The 22,073-nt window shown below is 38.8% G+C and overlaps 1 protein-coding gene across 1 annotated transcript in view; it reads right to left on the reverse strand.

Annotated features, from left to right (window-relative positions):
* Positions 1–1,217: 1,217 nt before the first annotated feature.
* The window catches only part of LOC128661738 (uncharacterized), an 82,678-nt gene continuing 61,822 nt past the window's right edge, over positions 1,218–22,073 (reverse strand). Inside the window, exon 4 of the mRNA XM_053715957.1 lies at positions 1,218–3,641. Within this exon, the coding sequence (XP_053571932.1) occupies positions 3,540–3,641 (102 nt within the window). The 3' untranslated portion in view covers positions 1,218–3,539. The remainder of the gene's footprint in view (positions 3,642–22,073) is intronic.

Genomic DNA, 22,073 nt, shown 5'->3' on the forward strand with positions numbered 1-22,073 from the left:
ACAATAAACTTGTGTTATGGGATAGGATCATGTTAGGGGGCTGGGTCAGAATAAGGTTTTGTTGGGTGGGTCCTGCTGTGACACTGGGTATGGTATGAGACAGAATAACATAGAGGAAAAGTCACAACCAGAGTTAATTATGGTTGTTTTGGTTAAATTTGGTGTCAGGGTGCCAAGATTAGCTTTATTCAGTTTGAGGGGGGTTTACACAATTTGAAGCACCCTCTCTCTTTAATATACCCCATTAAGGACTGGGCTGCATTAGTGCCATTGTGTCATTGTCCCTGCTCAGCTGCACATACTTGGTATAATCAAGATACTGACACTTTAGTGCTCTAACAGATATCCTGGAAAATATTGCGGCTCCCACTGAACCTTTCATTTTATGTCTGTTCCACCACTACTGATGTCAACAAGGCTCTTGTTATGCTGCGTTCTGTTACTATAAACAAAGTCAAGCACAGGACCTAGGTCCTACTGTTAGTGATGTATAGATTCTTATATAATTTGTTTATTTGTACGGCCTTTACCTACTTTACATCCCTTCTAGATCCTGATATCTTTTTAAACACAATTTCTACGTATATTCTGGGCACATTGCTGAATGTGTCTGCAGATAAGGAGAGCTGAAACATTACTTATGCATTGCTTTCTATTTAATGCTAAAGAGCTTTCTATCCTAAATCTATATTCTGGATCTTAGGTTATTTTCTTAAAATATGAATTCAAATTTAGTTTTTAAGGAGGGAAAAAGTAATTCAATCTTTTTAATTATGTTCATTAACTTTACATTCTATATTTTGCAGCCTTCAAATTTCATTTCAACAGAATAATAAGCTCGAAAAAGATGTGTATAATGTCTCTCACTGCTGTATATATGCTCTGCCAAACTGCAAAGGAATTCCTAGAGAATTCAATAATGCGCTTTATGTGTTCCATTCATCTGTATGCTAATAACAAAAATCATTTTAATTTTTTTTGTCTCAGTCACTGACTAGTGTGTAATCAAATGAAACCTGAACAAATTCCATTAAAATTTAGAGGAAGGGTGTGATGGTTTATGTTTTAAGAGTTAACCTTTACTAAAACAAAATATGATTGAAAAAAAAGAATGAAAAAAAACTACAAAGTGCACCTCTGCAGCAAGCCCACACAGAATGTAATACAACAGAGAATGTTCAGCAATTAGCAAAATGACAGAAAGAATGCCAAACACATTTCAGAGTCTTTGGAGTTCTGTGGATTTTATATAAACACCAGTTTAATACAAATTTAGGAAGCCCAGCATTTTGTGTGTAGGGAAGATCAGTAATACAACAGCGCCATCTAGTGCAAGTTAATTATACAGAAATTAGACAAAGGTTTTCTTTCTCTGAGTTAACCTATTGGCTACAAATAGGAGGCTGCATAAAATATCTATGGATGTGAGAGGGAATTTTATTCTATTTTAAAAACGTTCTGGGTATCTGTCTCATATATTTGTTTCAATAACCCTGAGTCATTCATCTTCTGGGTTGATGTTGCCTGGACCTACAATTTATATCAGTTTTTTCTCTGTAACCTCTTCCCTGGTATCCAGTTCTTGCTCCATTTCCTCTATTCTCTTTCTTTCTTTCTTTCTTTCTTTCTTTCTCTCTCTCTTTCTCTCTCTCTGTCTCTTTCTTCTTACTATAAGTATTTCACATTCCAATGTTCTGTACATGCATTTAAAAAATAGATATTCATATATATATATATATATATATATATATATATATATATATATATATATATATATATATATATATATATATATATATATGTGTGTGTGTGTGTGTGTGTGTGTGTATCTATACCTATATATAAATAGATGTAGATAGATAGATAGATAGATAGATAGATAGATAGATAGATGATAGATATTATAGATATATTGTACCAAAATACCATCAGATATATGTAAAAAAAAGTGTATTTATGAATAAATAGAACAGATTCTTGTATGTGAAGAACATTTGAATCTGAAATATTCTTATTTTCATGTTTGGTTAGCGCCCATGAGAATATGCAATTGGGGTTTTTTTCTACTTATTTCTCCATTGACTTTTATAGGGGAATACGTGAAAGTGCATGCGATATTCTTTTCATCTTTTTGCTCTCGTCAGGTTAACAGTTTACTATTAACTCATAATACGAGCAAACTCGATAAATGCAAATAGCTTACTTCTAGGGCAATAAACAAGCATTAATTTGCTCTCCACTTGTAATTTGGCCCTAAATATCTACAAATATCTCTGAAATACCTTAGTACAAATGAATATCTATCATCTCTGCTGGATAGTGATTTAACCCTTTTTGTTAGTGTGTGTTTCATCATTAATAAAGTTCTGTCCTACTAATGTCTATATTTACTTTAGGGTAAATATAATTGCACGCATTGTATATTAAAATATAATCTACTGAACAACATTTAATGTGCAGGTCATGTGACCAAACCATTACGCTATAAATTCTAGCTTATAAGAATCTCAATACAGCTTAAACCCATACAATTATTGGCAATTACAACATCTAGGCGTTTCCCCAGAAGTACTCTGTATACATTGTTACCAAAGCACCAGAGGATCCTGGGTAAGATATGCAAAGCCATCATAGCTTAAAAGAATATGGCTTACAAAATGAAACCAATCATCTGTGTATACATTATAATAGTTTAGCTACCTGCTGCCAGACATTAAAGGGACATTAAACACTTTGAGATGGTAATATAAAATGATAAATTGTATATAATAAAACAACTCTGCAATATACTTTCATTATTTATTTTGTCCTCTTTGCCTGTAATTCCATTCTGAAATTGTGAGCTTTTCAGTTCCTGTTAGAAATGTAAGTGCAGAACACTGTTAAATCCAGCACAACCATTGGCTGCACACTCTAGTGACCTATGTATAACTGATCCTAATTGGCCACAGCAGAGAAGGTAACACAAGTTACAACATGGCAGCTCCCACTTTACACTTATTTTGTCAACTAATGAACTTTAAAAAATACATCTACATGTTACTCATGGACTAATCTTTTCTTTGAATGCATCATTCTATCTAGCATGTATTTAGTGTTTAATGTCCCTTTAAGCGCAGCTTCCTAGTTGGCTTTCAATTAAAGCTGTTAAACCTAAATAACTTTACATCTTTGATTCACCTAATTTGATTGGGTTTAAAAGGAGACTTCTTATTTTACTATCATGTATGTGAAAGAGCCCTGTTCTACAGATCATGCCAGTCTGTTTAGTAAAGTGATTCAAGCATTTTATTTTATTTGAATCTTTTGAAAATAATTTGTTGTTTTGATCGCGTAGAGTGCAACTAACTCACTCATTTTGCTGCCTCGTGCCTACATACCTGTATTCTGTTGAAAGTAGAACTTAAGCAAATAGATTTGTTTAGAGAAATGGGATAACAAAAAAATAGGCAGAGGCACAGGCGGATAAATTGGATGTTTTGAGGGGGGGTAGTTATGATTCTGAATCTTGTTATAAATACTTAGACACTTTTTCTTCTTTAAATCAGTGGAAGAGAGGAACAGTTTATTGTAGATCGACGTTCTCCCCAGGTCAGTTTCACATCTTGAATGTGAAGTTTTAAATGCAAGAAAGAACAAGTCTAGGAAACAAAATAATTTTAGAGATATTAAGAGAGAATGGATAGACCAGCATGGAAGACTTTAAAATACACAGTAGGTTATTAGTTGAAATGGTATTTAGTTGAAATGATTTTTATTGAGTGTAAAACATCACAACAGGATAAATATACATGGAACAAATCTGGGCCACCAGTGACCCAACCCACACCGGGTTGACAATGTGTGATAACATAGAAAGATTTGAACAAAAGTAAGAGATCCAGTACGCAGCTGGGTCCTCGGCAGTCCAGTTGCACATTTCTTTTCCTCTTTTTTTTTGTGAAAAACAATACAAAAATAAGACAATGGAATGTAAAAATAACAAAAATAAAAGCATGTGTAATTTTAACATTAATAACAATAAACCTGTCAGAATGCTATATGTTTAATTTTCGACCTTTTGTTTCTCGTCATCTCAGACGTATCTTTGTTTGTGTTATGCTTTATGTCTGTTGCTCCCCCTCAACCCCACCCTGTTGTATAGATTGGCAGGGATTCCCATCATCTCCCCCCATTATCCAGTAAAACCAGATTTTCCCAAAAGTGTCCATCTTGTTTTGTAGGTGGGCAGCTGTCTCATGCATAGCGTACACACCAGCCATTTTGTTGGTTACCTCCGACCATGTCGGTACCCCTGTCTTCCAGTGTTTGGCTATTGTGGTCCTAACTGTAGTGAAGATTATTCTAAGGAAAGTGTTTATGTGGGAATTGTACCCCTGGGTTCTAGTATTTAATAAAGCTTGGGAGGCACTGATGGTTATTCGGTCTCCAAGAAGGTTAGACAAGAGGTCTGAGGTCTGATCCCATATGTTTTTAACCTTGGGACATTCCCACCACATATGTATGTATGTACCTTTGGTCTTACACCCTCTATAACAGAGACTGGAGTTCCCCTTTACCGAGTATGCTACTCTCTCCGGAGTTAAGTACCACCGAAACACTGATTTCAGGCTATTTTCTCTGAGGTCTGCGCTCAATAAACCCCTACTTGCCTCAAATGTCAGGGTGTACCAATCTTCTGTGGTTAGATGTATGTTCAAGTCTCTCTCCCATCTATTAATGATGGGTGGTCTGTATTTTGTTTTGGCTGATTGTATCGCGTGGTACATATGTGAGATAGCTTGTTTGGGTCTGTGATGTGCGCTACACTGCTTCCCAAGTGTTGTGGAGCGACCTTCCCTCCTATCATAGGTGTAAGAATGGACAGCTGAGGAAATCTGCAAATACACAAACCATTGTAAGGAACTTGGTTCAAATCTTTCCTGCAGTTGTGTGAATGTGATCATAGAGCCTTGTTGTAGGAAATCTGCTACTCTATATAGGCCTTTGTTCTCCCATTTGTCTATATGTATATGGCAGTCTCTTGGGATTATATATTTTAGTGGTTTTTCAAGAGCGTATTGTGATATCAACTTGTGAGAGTGTATTGATTTGTGCCATTGTCGGCAAGAGATCAATAGAGCACGTGGTTTGAAACCTTTTGTGGTCGTCAGTGATTCTCTCCTCCACAATATGTCTTCTGGCGAGCTGAGTCCCCCCATGGTGGCTTCTAAAGCCGGCCATATAATATCACAGTTTCGTCTCCCTAATGTCGCTGTCTGGGTCAGTCTGGCAGCTTGGTAATAGTCTCTTAAATTAGGGAGGCCCACTCCTCCCAACTGTCTATGTCTCGTGAGTATGATTTCGGGTATTCTAGCATGTTTACCTCCTCTTAGATAAGAGATCAATTTGGATTGGATAGTATCTAAATCTTTGTTGGGGACCTCAATTGGCAATGTTCTAAAGAGGTAGAGGAGTCTGGGTAAGATATTCATTTTGATCGATGATAATCGTCCATACCATGAAAAGCTATGCTGTTGCCATCTCGTGATATCGTGTTTTATAGTTTTGTATAAAGGAAGGTAATTAGTTTGGTAAAGTTTATCAAATTCTGGTGTCAGCTTGACCCCCAAATACTTCACATGGTCTTGTACCCAGGAAAAATCAAAATTTATCTCCAGTAGCTTGATAGTGGGCTTAGGGACTGCTATGGGGAGGGCCTCACATTTATCCACATTAATTTTATATCCCGAGATCTTGGAGAATTTATCTAGGATGTCATAGACAATGGGTAGGGAGCTGGTTGGCTTCGTCAGGGTAAGGAGGACATCGTCCGCGAATAGTGTCAATTTATGGGATTTTCCCCCTATCTCAAGACCCTCGACCCCTGTTTCTCCCCGGATGAACTCTGCTAGCGGCTCTATGCATATTGCAAAAAGCAGGGGCGACAGTGGGCATCCCTGTCGGGTGCCATTTAGAATGCTGAAAGTATTAGATTGGTGGCCGATCGCCCTTACATATGCTGTGGGGTTGGAGTACAGTGTGTTTATTGCAGAGATGAAGGATCCCCTGAAGCCCATTTTTTTTAGTACTGCCCCCATGTATCCCCAATCCACCCTGTCGAATGCCTTCTCTGCATCCAGGGATAGGAGCAGAGAAGGCACTCCATGACTAGTAAGATAGTCCATTACCGACACCATCCTTCTGATGTTGTCCGGGGCTTCCCTCTCTTTAATGAAGCCAACCTGATCTGGGTGTATTATAGTGGGAAGAATATGTTTTAACCTATTAGCTAAGATTTTTGTGATTATTTTAACATCTTGGTTAATGAGGGATATTGGCCTATAGCTGGCACAGAATTTAGGGTCTTTCCCTTGTTTGGGGATGACTACTATTTTAGCTTGTAGTAAGTCTTTAGGTAGCTCCTTGCCCTCCAGCACGTGATTTGCTAATTGTGTAAGATGTGGGGTTAAGAGGCCAGCAAACATCTTATAGTATTCGCTCGGTAAGCCATCAGGCCCCGGGGCTTTGCCTGGTTTAAGTTCTTTAATGACCTGTGCTACTTCTATTGTGGTAATTTTGGAATTGAGGGAGTCTCTATCTGTCTCTGTAATTGTCTTCAGATTTGCTTTGGTGAGAAAGTTATTGAGTAAGGTTTCAGTGGACCTGCATTGGTCAACTTTTTTGCCATTATATAACTCCTGATAAAATGAGGCAAAGGCATCCACAATCTCCTGGGGATGCCCAGTCTCTCCGCCCCCTTCCTTACAAATGAGGGGTATAGACACCACCGTATAGTTATCTCTGATCTTTTTGGCTAAGTATTTGTCTGGCTTGTTGGCATAAAGAAAGTATTGTGTCTTCAGTCTATGGGCATATTTTATTGACTGGTTATTGAGGATCTCGTTAAGCTGGTTTCGTTTTTGGTTTAATTGTTTCAGGATGGACCCGGATAGTGTTAATTTGTGTTCCCTCTCTAGGTTTCCAATGTCCTTAGTCAGTTTCTCCATAGCTAGATTTGCTGCCTTTTTAATCTGTGCTTTTTCTTTTATTAACATGCCCCTAATTACAGTTTTATGGGCGGCCCAAACTGATGTTGGATTGTATGTAGAGTTCTGGTTAAGAGTCCAGTACTCTTCCATTGCTCGGGTCAGTTTTTCTTTTGTCAGTGGGTTTTGAAGGCATGATGGGTCAAATGTCCAGGTCTGTGTCCTATTGGGATTTTTTATACCTTGGAGTGATATCTGTGTGATTGAACGGTCTGACCAGGTGCACGGGTGGATTTTAGCTGACAAGAGTAATGGGTTTAATATTTGGCTGATCATAATGTAGTCTAGTTTGGAGTAAGTATTGTGTGCTGTCGAGTAGAATGTTGTGTCTGTTGTGACCCCATATAAAGATTTCCAAGAGTCCACTAGGGTGTGTGGGGATAACGAGTTTAAAACTGTGTCGGCTACCTTTCTTAGGTGATTTAATTTTTTAGAAGAGTGTGGGGCCCCAACATATCTGAGCGCCTGAAGGTCAATATTGAAATCCCCCGCTAGGACTATTCTAATTTGTGACCAACCCGTTAGTAGTCTTGTAATTTCCTTGAAAAAAGCATCCTGCTTCTCGTTTGGGGCATATATATTGCAAAACAGGACTTCTACTCCCTGAATCTGGCCTCTCACCAACAAATACCTCCCCTCTCTGTCAGTAGTCGAGTCTATGTGTACGAAGTGTAGTGAGGAATGGAGTAGTATCGACACCCCTCTTTTTTTCTCCCCTGCAGTAGAATGATAGTGTTGATGAAAGCCACTAGACCAATATTTGGGAAGTTGTGGTTTAGTGAAATGTGTCTCCTGTAAAAAGATCACATTTGCTCGGAGGCGTTTGTAGTGATTAAATGCTGTGCGTCTTTTAGTGTCTGAGTTTAGTCCTCTCACATTGTGTGAGACTAGATTAATTGTTGGTAGGGCCATTAAAGTTTTCTAGGGTGTGTGTGTGACCTAACACCTGGAGGCCATAGAAGGCGTGAGTGTGAAGGGGGCACACATGAGGGCCTTAGGTCTGGGCAGGAAGTGGTCATTATAAGGTTTGCATTAGACAGGTTAGAGATGACTCTTCTATCGCATCTGACAGTTGCATAAAAACAGGTTAGCAGTAGATAAAACAAAAATTTAACTCTAAATTGAATAGAAATAACATTATAAACATTATAGTAACTAAGCATGTGTCTATTAGTAACAACGGGTTGTGCAGTAGTTCTAATGGAAACATGTCTAGAGCTTACAGATTATAGATATGGGTAATACAAGCATTTATTAGAACGGTTATCTAGGGTGGGCTCGTAAACCCGCTCCTGGATAAGCAATAGGCAGAGATTGTGACAATATTACCTAGCAGTCCAGTTCATGGTTTCACTTTTTTCTTCTTCGCCACTCTGGACCACCTGGATCTATTTGCCGGGGTCCGTGGCTCTTTACCTGTAGCGTGTAGTGATGAGACAGGTTCCTCGGGGAGTACTGGAGTCTCTACATTTAAATATTGGCATATTTCTGGAATGTCCTGTGCTGATTTAATGGTGAGCATCTTTTGGTTGTGGGAGATGTGTAGTGCAAAAGGATAACCCCACCTGTATGAAATATTTTGCTTCCGCAACAAAGATGTCAGGGGGCGAAGGGCATATCTTCTTTGTAGGGTGCGGGCACAAAGGTCTTGAAAAAATTGAATAATTTGACCTTGAAACTTGAAAGGTTGGTGTTTCCTGGCCGCCGACATGATGCTTTCTCTGTCAGGGAACTGCAGCATTCTGACTATGACATCTCTGGGTGGGAGTCCCTCTTTTGGTCTTGGTTTCAGGGCTCTGTGAGCTCTCTCCATCACAAAGTTTGTTTCACCCTCTCCGCCTGTGACAGCTTTGAAAAGGCGTAGTAGGCATGAGGGTAGATCTGTGGCTTCTACTGTCTCTGGGATCCCTTTTAGCCTGATGTTGTTCCTTCTGTTTCTATTTTCTAGATCATCCATTTTGTCTTGGAGGTCTAGAAGCTGTTGTTGGTGGGATGTAATAGATTCAGAGTTGGATGTTATATTTTCAGTCAGAGATTCATATTCAGTCTCTACCGCCTCCACTCTATCTCCCAGCTCAGATAAATCTTGCTTTATCTCTGCTAAGCTGTTCGTGACTGAGGAGTGCAAACTATCAATTTTGTTCATCAGTTTCTCCAGGCCCACAGCCTTTGGAGACCAGGGTGTGGAGATCAGCTTTTGTCATGCTCCCACCTTCCCTTGGAGGTTCCATTATGTTTAATGTGTGTGTCTGGTGTCCCTCTTCTGTTTCATCATCAATCTCCCCTGTAACCAGATTTTTAGTAGATCTTAGGTAATTGTCCAGTGCAGTGGATTTTAGGTTTTTATCAGATTTGTTAGGCTTTTTAGCTGTCATAGTGGCACAGTTCTGGTTGGCAATATGAGGCCTTTGTTAACACACTAGCAGCCTGGGTTGTTATGTAGGAAGCTCTCGCAAACCCCAGTAAAGGTGGCAGGCTTATTTTCAATTCAAAGGCCCCCCTGTTTACTTGGCAATAAGGATTATAACAGTCTGAGATCAAGCCTGTGGCGGTATTAATGTGGGGCCTTTTTGGTTCTTTAAAGTCATGTGCACTGTTTTCTCGGGCGTTATGTGCGGCCTGGAGGTTAATGCCTAGTATTTACATACCCCTTCTATCAGGCGTTGCGATCGCTGTTACCGATGGAGCTGCAGGGGAGGTAGTGGCCTCCTAGTCGCTTCCACTTTCACCCACTGATCGACTGGAGCTTAATGGCGGCTGTGAGTGCGGCCGGAATATGGCCGTTTGCCAGGCCTTACTGTGTGCTGCTTTATTCTCTGCTTTCCGGTCTCCTCTGAGTATCGTGGCGGGAGGTCTCGGCTACCGCTCACCAGTTGGCCCACATAGAGCAGGTAATGGGTTCTGGTCTGGGTCACAGGCAGTCTCCTTGCTCCCTTGTTTCGTGATGGCGTGTGTGCTGTGGCGCGGTAATGGGAGATTGTGTGCCGCGGTTCTCAGTCTGGATTGTTGTCTTCTCTGCCAATATTTTTGACGGCACTCTGCCAGAAGTATCTGCTTGCTTTAGTAATCATCCATGGATACTTTTAGACTTTGTTTGAAGTCTCCAGACATGCTTTTCTTCCTCATAGCTTTTATTACTGCAGGGAGCTGCCAAGTTATGCTGCCATCTTAGAGCTTGGCTAAACTCCGCCCCCTGAAATGGTATTTAAAGGGACATGAAACCCCAAATGTTTCTTTCATGATTAAGGTAGATCATACAATTTTAAACTAATTTTCATTTACTTCTATTATTCTATTTGCTTTACTTTCTTTTGTATCCTTTGATGAAGGAGCAGAATTGCTCTATTGGGAGCTACCTTTACACATTGGGTGAGTCAATGATATGAGGCATATATGTGCAGCCACCAATTAGCAACTAATTCCCAGTATTGCATATCTGCTCTATTACCTAGTTATGCTTTTCAACAAATAATACCAAGATAAGGAAGCAAACCAGATAATAAAAGTAAGTTTTTTTTAAATGTCTTGTTCTAACTGAATCGTGAATGTTTAATTTTGATTATACTGTCTCTTTAACTATGGAAATAGAAGACAAGCAATGTTTTTGTGTCTTCATACAACAACCAGTTTTGTCACTATACTGACAGAGCAGTAAAAAAACAGGTTTTGCAGAACATATTTCACTATCATTTTATGTGCAAAAATGTTGAATAAGCATGTTAAGATGTATGGATATATATAAGACAAAATTATTAGTGACATTTAAAACAAAATGTATGCTTACCTGATAACAATGTTTTTTTTCATGGTGATGAGAGTCCATGAGCCATTTCTCCTGGGACTCAAATATTAGAAACAGGAGATAGGAATAGAAAGGAATGCATCCAAATTAAACATTGACAAAACTTTTCCCTGTTGTATAAGGGGTAGAATTTCCCAGATTGTTATTTTCTTTCATGTAATTAGCAAGAGTCCATGAGCTAGTGACGTATGGGATATACATTCCTACCAGGAGGGGCAAAGTTTCCCAAACCTTAAAATGCCTATAAATACACCCCTCACCACACCCACAATTCAGTTTTACAAACTTTGCCTCCCATGGAGGTGGTGAAGTAAGTTTGTGCTTAGATTCTACGTTGATATGCGCTTCGCAACAGGTTGAAGCCCGGTTTTCCTCTCAGAGTGCAGCGAATGTCAGAGGGATGTGAGGAGAGTATTGCCTATTCGAGAACAATGGTCTTCCTCTAGGGGATCTATTTCATAGGTTCTCTGTTATCGGTCGTAGAGATTTCTTCTCCTACCTCTCTTTTCAGATCGACGATATACTCTTATATACCGTTATCTCTACTGATTCTCGTTTCAGTACTGGTTTGGCTATCTGCTTTATGTAGAGGAGTGTCCTGGGGTAAGTAAGTCTTATTTTTTGTGACACTCTAAGCTATGGTTGGGCACTTTATATGTAAAGTTCTAAATATATGTCTATAAACTTATATTTGCCTTGATTCAGGATAAACGGTATTCCTTATTTTCAGACTGTCAGTTTCATTATTGGGATAATGCATTTAATTATTTTTTCTTACCTTGAAAAATTTTCATTTGGCCATTTTTCCTGCGTGCTGTTAAGCTTGCGGGGGCGGGAAATTTTTCTTTTTATTTCGTTATTTTTTGGCACGTTCTTTTTTTGGCGCTAAAAATTTAGTCACTTCCGGCGTGGTAATTTTTCACCGGAAGTTGTATTATATTACGCATGCGTATTCAGACATTTTTTTGCGCCAAAAAAATGGGGCGTCTCTTTTACTCACATTATTTAAACATTTCTCTTCATTGCTTCTGGTTGCTAGAAGCTTATTATTTTGCATTCTTTCCCATTCCTGAAACTGTCATTTAAGGAATTTGATAATTTTGCTTTATATGTTGTTTTTTCTATTACATATTGCAAGATGTCTCATCCCGACCCTGGATCAAAATCCACTAATGAACAGACGCTGCCTGATGCTGGTTCTACCAAAGTTAAGTGCATATGTTTTAAACTTGTGGTAACTGTTCCTCCAGCTGTAGTTTGTGAAAGCTGTCATGATAAACTTTCCAATGCTGATTGTGTCTCCATTAGTAATAATCCTTTACCTGTTGTTGTTCCTTCAACATCTAACGTTCAGGATGTTCCTGTTAATGTAAAAGAATTTGTTTCTAATTCTATTAGGAAGGCTCTGTCTGTTATTCCTCCTTCCAGTAAACGTAAAAGGTCTTTCAAAACTTCTCACATTTCAGATGAATTTTTAGGTGACCGTCATCATTCTGACTATTCTGATTCTGATGAGGTTTTTTTCTGGTTCAGAAGATTCTACTACAGATATTGATTCTGATAAATCCTCATATTTATTTAAAATGGAGTTTATTCGTTCATTGCTAAAAGAAGTTTTGATTGCATTAGATATGGAGGAATCCAGTCCTCCTGATACTAAAACTGCTAAACGTTTAAATTCGGTTTATAAGCCTCATGTATTAATTCCGGAAGTTTTTCTAGTTCCTGATGCTATCTCAGATGTGATTGCTAGGGAATGGGATAGTTTGGGTACTTCATTTACTCCTTCTCCAAGGTTTAAGAAATTGTACCCTGTGCCATCTGATAGATTGGAGTTTTGGGATAAAATCCCTAAGGTCGATGGAGCTATCTCTACCCTTGCTAAATGTACTGCTATTCCTACGGCAGATAGCACTTCGTTTAAAGATCCTTTGGATATAAAGATTGAATCTTTTTTAAGAAAAGCTTATTTATGTTCAGGTAATTTATTTAGACCTGCTATATCTTTGGCTGATGTTGCTGCAGCTTCAACTTTTTGGTTGGAGGCTTTAGCGCAACAAGTGACAGATCATAATGCATATAGCATTGTTAAACTTCTTCAACATGCTAATAACTTTGTCTGTGATGCCATTTTTTATATCATTAGAGTTGATGTCCGGTATATGTCTTTAGCTATTTTAGCCAGAAGAGCTTTGTGGCTTAAATCTTGGAATGTAGATATGACTTCTAAGTCAACTTTGCTTTCTCTCTCTTTCCAAGGTAATAAGTTGTTTGGTTCTTAGTTGGATTCTATAATTTCAACTGTTACTGGAGGGAAGGGAGCTTTTTTGCCCCAGGACAAAAAATCTAAAGGTAATTTTAGGGCTACTAATCGTTTTCGTTCCTTTCGTCAAAATAGAGAGCAGAAGCCCGACCCTTCTCCTAAAGGAACGGTTTCCGGTTGGAAACCTAATCCAGTCTGGAATAAATCCAAGCCTTCCAGAAAGTCAAAACCTGCTCCTAAATCCGCATGAAGGTGCGGCCCTCATTCCAGAGCAGCTGGTAGGGGGCAGGTTATGATTTTTCAAAGATGTTTGGATCAATTCGATTCACAATCTTTGGATTCAGAACATTGTTTCACTAGGGTACAGAATAGGTTTCAAGGTAAGGCCACCTGTGAGAAGATTTTTTCTCTCACGCATTCCAGTAAATCCAGTGAAGGCTCAGGCATTTCTGAAATGTGTTTCAGACCTAGAGTTAGCTGGGGTAATTATGCCAGTTCCAGTTCTGGAACGGGGTCTGGGGTTTTATTCAAATCTATTCATTGTGCCAAAGAAAGAGAATTCTTTCAGACCAGTTCTGAATCTAAAAATATTGAATCGTTATGTAAGGATACCAACATTCAAAATGGTGACTATAAGAACTATTCTGCCTTTTGTTCAGCAAGGGCATTATATGTCTACAATAGACTTACAGGATGCATACCTGCATATTCCTATTCACTCAGATCACTATCAGTTTCTGATATTCTCTTTTCTAGACAAGCATTACCAGTTTATTGCTCTTCCATTTTTTCTAGCAACTGCGCCAAGGATCTTTTCAAAGGTTCTAGGTGTCCCTCTCTCTGTAATCAGAGAACAGGGTATTGCGGTATTTCCTTATTTGGACGATATTTTGGTACTTGCTCAGTCTTTACATTCTGCAGAATCTTACACAAATCAACTTGTGTTGTTTCTTCAAAGACATGGTTGGAGGATCAATTTACCAAAAAGTTCTTTGATTCCTCAGACAAGAGTAACCTTTTTAGGTTTCCAAATAGATTCAGTGTCCATGACTTTGTCTCTGACAGAAAAGAGACGTCTGAAATTGGTTTCGGCCTGTCGAAACCTTCAGTCTCAATTGTTCCCTTCGGTAGCATTATGCATGGAGATTTTAGGTCTCATGACTGCTGCTTCGGACGCGATCCCTTTTGCTCGTTTTCACACGAGACCACTTCAGCTTTGTATGCTGAACCAGTGGTGCAGGGATTATACAAGGATATCACAAATAATATCCTTAAATCCCAATGTTCGATCATCTCTAACTTGGTGGATGGATCACCATCGTTTAATTCAAGGGGCCTCTTTTGTTCGTCCAACCTGGACTGTGATCTCAACAGATGCGAGTCTTTCAGGTTGGGGAGCTGTATGGGGATCTCTGACGGCGCAGGGGGTTTGGGAATCTCAGGAGGCGAGATTACCAATCAACATTTTGGAACTCTGTGCGATTTTCAGAGCTCTTCATTTCTGGCCTCTTCTAAAGAGAGAATTGTTAATTTGTTTTCAAACAGACAATGTCACGACCGTGGCATATGTCAATCATCAAGGTGGGACTCACAGTCCTCAAGCTATGAAAGAAGTATCTCGGATACTTGTATGGGCGGAATCCAGCTCCTGTCTAATTTCTGCGGTTCACATCCCAGGTGTAGACAATTGGGAAGCGGATTATCTCAATCGCCAGAAGTTACATCCGGGCAAATGGTCTCTTCCTCCAGAGGTTTTTCTACAGATTGTACAAATCTGGGGTCTTCCAGAAATAGATCTGATGGCCTCTCATCTGAGCAAGTAACTTCCCAGGTATCTATCCAGATCCTGGGATCCTCAGGCGGAAGCAGTGGATGCGTTGTCAATTCCTTGGAATTATCATCCTGCTTATATCTTCCGCCTCTAGTTCTTCTTCCGAAAGTAATCTCCAAAATTCTAATGGAGCGCTCATGTGTACTGCTGGTGGCTCCAGCATGGCCTCACAGGTTTTGGTTTGCGGATCTCGTTTGGATGGCCAGTTGTCAACCTTGGACACTTCCGTTAAGGCCAGACCTTCTATCTCAAGGTCCTTTTTCCATCAGGATCTCAAATCATTAAATTTGAAGGTATGGAAATTGAACGCTTAATTCTTAGTCATAGAGGTTTCTCTGACTCAGTGATTAATACTATGTTACAGGCTCGAAAATCTGTCTCTAGAAAGATTTATTATCGGGTTTGGAAGACTTACATCTCTTGGTGTTCTTCTCATAAATATTCCTGGAATTCTTTCAGAATTCCTAGAATTTTACAATTTCTTCAGGATGGTTTGGATAAAGGTTTGTCTGCAAATTCCTTGAAAGGACAAATATCTGCTCTTTCTGTTCTTTTTCACAGAAAGATTGCTCATCTTCCTGATATTCGTTGTTTTGTACAGGCTTTGGTACGTATCAAACCTGTCATTAAGCCAATCTCTCCTCCTTGGAGTCTTAATTTGGTTTTCTCAGCTTTACAGGCTCCTCCGTTTGAGCCTATGCATTCTCTGGACATTAAATTACTTTCCTGGAAAGTATTGTTCCTTTTAGCTATCTCTTCTGCTAGAAGAGCTTCTGAGTTATATGCTCTTTCTTGTGAATCTCCTTTTCTGATTTTTCATCAGGATAAGGCGGTGTTGCGGACTTCATTTAAATTTTTGCCTAAGGTTGTGAATTCTAACAACATTAGTAGAGAAATTGTTGTCCCTTCATTATGTCCTAATCCTAAGAATTCTAAGGAAAGGTCGTTACATTCTTTGGATGTAGTTAGAGCTTTAAAATATTATGTTGAAGCTACTAAAGATTTTAGAAAGACTTCTAGTCTATTTGTTATCTTTTCTGGTTCCAGGAAAGGTCAGAAGGCTTCTGCCATTTCTTTGGCGTCTTGGTTAAAGTCTTTGATTCATCATGCTTATGTGGAGTCGGGTAAGTCCCCGCCTCAAAGAATTACGGCTCATTCTACTAGGTCAGTCTCTACTTCCTGGGATTTTAGGAATGAAGCTTCTGTTGATCAGATTTGCAAAGCAGAAACTTGGTCTTCTTTGCATACTTTTACTAAATTCTACCATTTTGATGTGTTTTCTTCTTCTGAAGCAGTTTTTGGTAGAAAAGTACTTCAGGCAGCTGTCTCTGTTTGATTCGTCTGCTTATAATTTCATTTTTTTTCATTATAAGATTAAAACTTTTGATTTGGGTTGTGGATTATTTTTTTCAGCGGAATTGGCTGTCTTTATTTTATCCCTCCCTCTCTAGTGACTCTTGCGTGGAAGTTCCACATCTTGGGTATCTGCTATCCCATACGTCACTAGCTCATGGACTCTTGCTAATTACATGAAAGAAAACATAATTTATGTAAGAACTTACCTGATAAATTCCTTTCTTTCATATTAGCAAGAGTCCATGAGACCCACCCTTTTTTTGTGGTGGTTATTATTTTTTTTTGTATAAAGCACAATTATTCCAATTCCTTATTTTTTTATGCTTTCGCTCCTTTTTCACCCCACTTCTTAGCTATTCATTAAACTGAATTGTGGGTGTGGTGAGGGGTGTATTTATATGCATTTTAAGGTTTGGGAAACTTTGCCCTTCCTGGTAGGAATGTATATCCCATACGTCACTAGCTCATGGACTCTTGCTAATATGAAAGAAAGGAATTTATCAGGTAAGTTCTTAAATAAATTATGTTATTTTGAAAATAAGACCTGTGAGAATATTGGTTAAAGTCATTAAGTAAATAATTTGTCCGAAATTCTCCCTTTCTTGGGAATTATGGAAAAGATAAAAAAAAATCCTTATCTTTGTTTCAAAATTTAAACTGCAGCTAGTAAAATTCAGAAAGTATTTTGGAACATTAGACAGAAGACACCTTCCTTGAGTAGGCCTTAATTTGAAACCTAATCTGTAATCCTGGGAAAAAATGTTTGGACCCAGAGATCTTGGACAGACTGCGATAGGCCTTCTAAAAAAGGCGTAAACATCCCCCTACCAGAAAAGAAACTGTATTCAGGCTGTACCATCATGCTCATTTGGAAAAGGAAAAGGCTCATAGAATGCTTAGCCTTATTTCAACTGGATTAAAAATGACTATTTGTTCTATTTTTCCCTTAGACTTCTTGTCCTGATGGAGAAAAGTTCATTTTCCTCCAGTCAATGTGAACATTATAATGTCAAGATGAGTTCCAAATACATTTTTCCTTAAAAGGAGAAATAAAAGTCTATCTTTGAACACACTGTTTGCTGACCTAAATCATAAAACCCTTGTAATCAGCACTGCAAAGGACACAACTGCTACAGAAGCAATGTTTGCTGAAAACATTCTTTCAATGAAAGATTAACTATTTCATGTCCATATAGTTCCTGAAAAATGTATTATCCTCTAAGGGAATAGTAGTGCGTTTAGCAAAATCAAATAGCGCTATCCACCACTGGAAAAGCTTCCCAAAGCTCTACATTAAAATTGGGTAAAGGAAACATCCTATTAAATTTAGAGGGCCAATTAAAAGAGAAGACCTGGTTTGGTTCACTCTCTAAACAGAAAAAAACTCTTGTGCCTTAGCAAAAGGTTTAAAACTAAAATCCAGTAATTTGGTGTGTGCTTCTCTTTCTGTATTTATTTAGTCTCCCTAAGGGAAAAGGGGAAACCAGACGTGGACTCCTTGATCAATCTGCTTAGAGGAATATGGCTGAACCTCACTGACAAGACCCAATGATGGCCGAAACGATTGCCTGGGATTGCAATGTTTCTTGCTCAGAGAGGGATTGCCTGGTATTTTGGGTCTGGATTGACCTTGCTGGGCGGAATCAGACTGATATACTTCAGAAAAGTTATTTTCTGTGAAAAGCATTATTGGGTTAAAACAAACTGCACCTAGGTGGTAAATTGCCAAAGAATAAGATAACAAGTTATTGAGCTGGTGTTCGTTCCTGAGCGTGCCCTTCTCTTTCTGTTCCTTTGCTACAGGTAAAATAGGTCACCTACAGCCATATACTTATCTATAAGCACACTGAGAGAGCTGTGCTAATCGCAAACCTTCTTCACAGAGTCCAGGGCCGTGCTAATAGGCTTTAACGCAGGCTCTGCCGCTCTAAGACACCTATTAGAGCATTTCACTCAGCGTGCTTATAGGTAAGTATAAGGCTATAGGTGAACTTTTTGACCTGGAGCAGAGGAGCATTTACATTTACACAGACACTAATTGGACAGCGCTAACTACCAAATAGGGCAAGAGTTCACAATCTATATTGTTAACCAAAACACAATCCTCCTATTGGATCAACCTATACATACACAATAGTGGTCTTATAGCTCGAATGAACCTAGACATATACTATATCTAAACTGAAAACAACAAGACATTCACATCGATAATCCACTAGCTAAAATATAAAAAGCAGATTGTTTGATAAGAACAAATACAATAAAAGCAAATAAACACAATAAAAAATGTATTGATAAAGATAATTACGAGACCTGATGCAGCTGCTTTGCCGGTGGTGTCCTGCATGCCTCCCAGAGTACAATAGAATCCAAAAATCTGTAGAAAAAAAGTGCAAACAGACTCAAGTGTAGATGTATAACATAGACACACCACACTAATGAATTGCACTTACAATGTAAAATACTTTATTGGGCGTTATAGCAAATCCTCATCATCCAAGGTAAAATATAAACAGGAATAGAAAACCGTCCATATACTGTTAAAATCACTTCTTTCCTCCAAATATGTCTCAGTGCAGTCCTCACTGCGTGATTTGTTAGTCCCTCATGAGCTTCCGTACCCGCAGCTTGAAGTGCTAATAGCCGTGCTGAAAGATAGATGCCGATGACTCTGTGTAAAGCACTATGGGTCCTCAGGGAACTGAAAATTAGCCTCAACGCGTTTCAACCGCCACCGTGCGGTCTTTTTCAAGAGGTAATGTGTGTATCTCGTCCCCGATGGATTCTGCTATATAGCAACAGATCTCTTCTCATTAGTACGAGAAGTTCAAGACGTACCTTAGGATACATGTTAGTTAGAAACAAATAACTATAAAACATACATATTTTTATCAAATGAATATGTATGTTTTATAGTTATTTGTTTTTAACTAACATGTATCCTAAGGTACGTCTTGAGCTATAACAAATTGAGGCGTAATGTCCAATTAACACTAAAGACTAACAGGCAATTCGTACCAATGAGAAGAGATCTGTTGCTATATAGCAGCATCCATCGGGAACGAGATACATACAGAATCATCGGCATCTATCTTTCAGCACGGCTATTAGCACTTCAAGCTGCGGGTAAGGAAGCTCGTGAGGGACTAACAAATCTTGCAGTGAGGACTGCACTGAGACATATTTGGAGGAAAGAAGTGATTTTAACAGTATATGGACGGTTTTCTATTCCTGTTTATATTTTACCTTGGATGATGAGGATTTGCTATAACGCCCAATAAAGTATTTTACATTGTAAGTGCAATGGGAATTGAAGGGACGCCATCTTGGATGAGGTCATTTAAAGGAACCGTCATTCAGTAAGAAGACTCCGGATGAAGAGAATGCTCTGCGTCGGATGTCTTGAAGATGGAGCCGCTCCGCGTCGCATGGATGAAGATAGAAGATGCCGTCTGGATGAAGACTTCTGCCCATCTGGAGGACCACTTCGCCCGGCTTGGATGAAGACTTCTCCCAGCTTTGTTGAAGACTTCGGCCCGGTTAGATGAAGACTTCTGCCGCTTCCTTGAGTATGGATGTCTGGTCTTCAGAACAGTAAGTCGATCTTCAGGGGGCTAGTGTTAGGTTTTTTTAAGGGTGTATTGGGTGGGTTTTATTTTTTAGATTAGGGTTTGGGCCGCAAAAGTGCTAACTGCCCTTTTAAGGGCAATGTCCATCCAAATGCCCTTTTCAGGACAATGGGGAACTTAGTTTTTTTTAGATAGTATTTTATTTGGGGAGTTGGTTGTGTGGGAGGTGAGTTTTACTGTTGGGGGTTGTTTGTATTTTTTTTTACAGGTAAAAGAGCTGATTACTTTGGGGCAATGCCCCACAAAAGGCCCTTTTAAGGGCTATTGATAGTTTAGTTTAGTTTAGGCTAGGGTTTTTTTTATTTTGGGGGGGCTTTTTTATTTTTATAGGGCTCTTAGATTAGGTGTAATTAGTTTAAAGATCTGTAATTTGTTTTTTATTTTCTGTAATATAGTGTTGTTTTTTGTGATTTAGCTAATTTAATTTATTTAATTGTTTTTAATTTAGTTAATTTATTTAATTGTAGGGTAGTGTTAGGTGTTAGTGTAACCTAGGTTAGGTTTTATTTTACAGGTAAATTTGTCTTTATTTTAGCTAGGTAGTTATTACATAGTTAATAACTATTTGGTAACTATTCTACCTAGTTAAAATAAATACAAACTTGCCTGTAAAATAAAAATAAACCCTAAACTAGATACAATGTAACTATTAGTTATATTGTAGCTAGCTTAGGGTTTATTTTATAGGTAAGTATTTAGTTTTAAATAGGAAAAATTTAGTTAATGATAGTAATTTTATTTAGATTTATTTAAATTATATTTAAGTTAGGGGGTGTTAGGGTTAGGATTAGACTTAGGTTTAGGGGTTAATAAATTTAGAATAGTGGCGGCGATGTTGGGGGTGGCAGATTAGGGGTTAATAAGTGTAGGTAGGTTGCAGCAACATTGGGTGCGGCAAATTAGGGGTTAATAAAAATAATGTAGGTGTCAGCGATGTTGGGGGCATCAGATTAGGGGTTAATAAGTATAATGTAGGTGGCGGCGATGTCCAGAGCGGAAGATTAGGGGTTAATAAATGTAGGTAGGTGGCGGCAATGTTAGGGGTTAATAATATTTAACTAGTGTTTGCGAGGCGGGAGTGCGGCGATTTAGGGGTTAAAATGTTTATTCTAGTGGCGGCGATGTCCGGAGAGGCAGATTAGGGGTTAAAAAATTTATTTTAGTGTTTGCGATGCGGGAGGGCCTCAGTTTAGGGGTTAGTAGGTAGTTTATGGGTGTTAGTGTTCTTTTTAGCACTTTAGTTATGAGTTTTATGCTACAGCGTTGTACCTTAAAACACTTAACTACTGACTTTTAAATGCGTTAGGACTCTTGACAGGGTAGGGTGTACCACTCACTTTTTGGCCTCCCAGGACAGACTCATAATACCGGCGCTATGGAAGTCCCATAGAAAAAATACTTTACAAAGTTTACGTAAGTCGTTTTGCGGTATGGCCAAAAAAGTGTGCAGTGCCTCTAAACCTGCAAGACTCGTAATACCACCGGTAGTGAAAAAGCAGCGTTAGGACCTGTTAACGCTGCTTTTTCAGCCTAACGCAAAACTCGTAATCTAGCTGATAGGCTTTCCGTTGGAGTTTTAAGGTTTTTCAGTGGAAGTAACTTGTATTTTAATGGGGAAACATTGCTGTGGGTTTCTAATATTCAAAACACTGTCCTCAATTTTAGTTATACCTATTCAGCCATATTAGTCTCGCCTAATTTTCCGTGACAAGATTTCCCAGTGTGAAAAATCTAATCAAACTGAATTTACGCATGCATATTTGTTTTTTTTTTTCGCAAACACACAGTCTATTTTGTGCAAACACACTTTAAAGATAGCCCCCCTCGCGACTTTTGCTGAAGTTGTGATCCCCACTCGTCAGTGCAATGAGGTTCAGCCCATTTTTTTTTTTTAATATATCAGAAGACCAACAGACTGTGACTCTGGTGAACCCAAACAGGCAATTTATTGTTGGTCTAATAATGTTTTGAATATCGGGGCCACAATAGCAGCTCTCAGAAGGGAAAATGGGCATCAAATCGGTTTGAGGAGCCCTTTCAGCTTTTAGAGCTTTGGGAATATGTGTGTTCTTCTAGTGGCCAGGAGTTAAATCACAGGAATAATGGCACATGAACTCTCACCACCTTATGAATGAAATTAAACTTCTCTAAATGTAGATGCCAA

Source organism: Bombina bombina, chromosome 5, assembly GCF_027579735.1.
Source record: "Bombina bombina isolate aBomBom1 chromosome 5, aBomBom1.pri, whole genome shotgun sequence".
NCBI classification, from domain to species: Eukaryota; Metazoa; Chordata; class Amphibia; order Anura; family Bombinatoridae; genus Bombina; species Bombina bombina.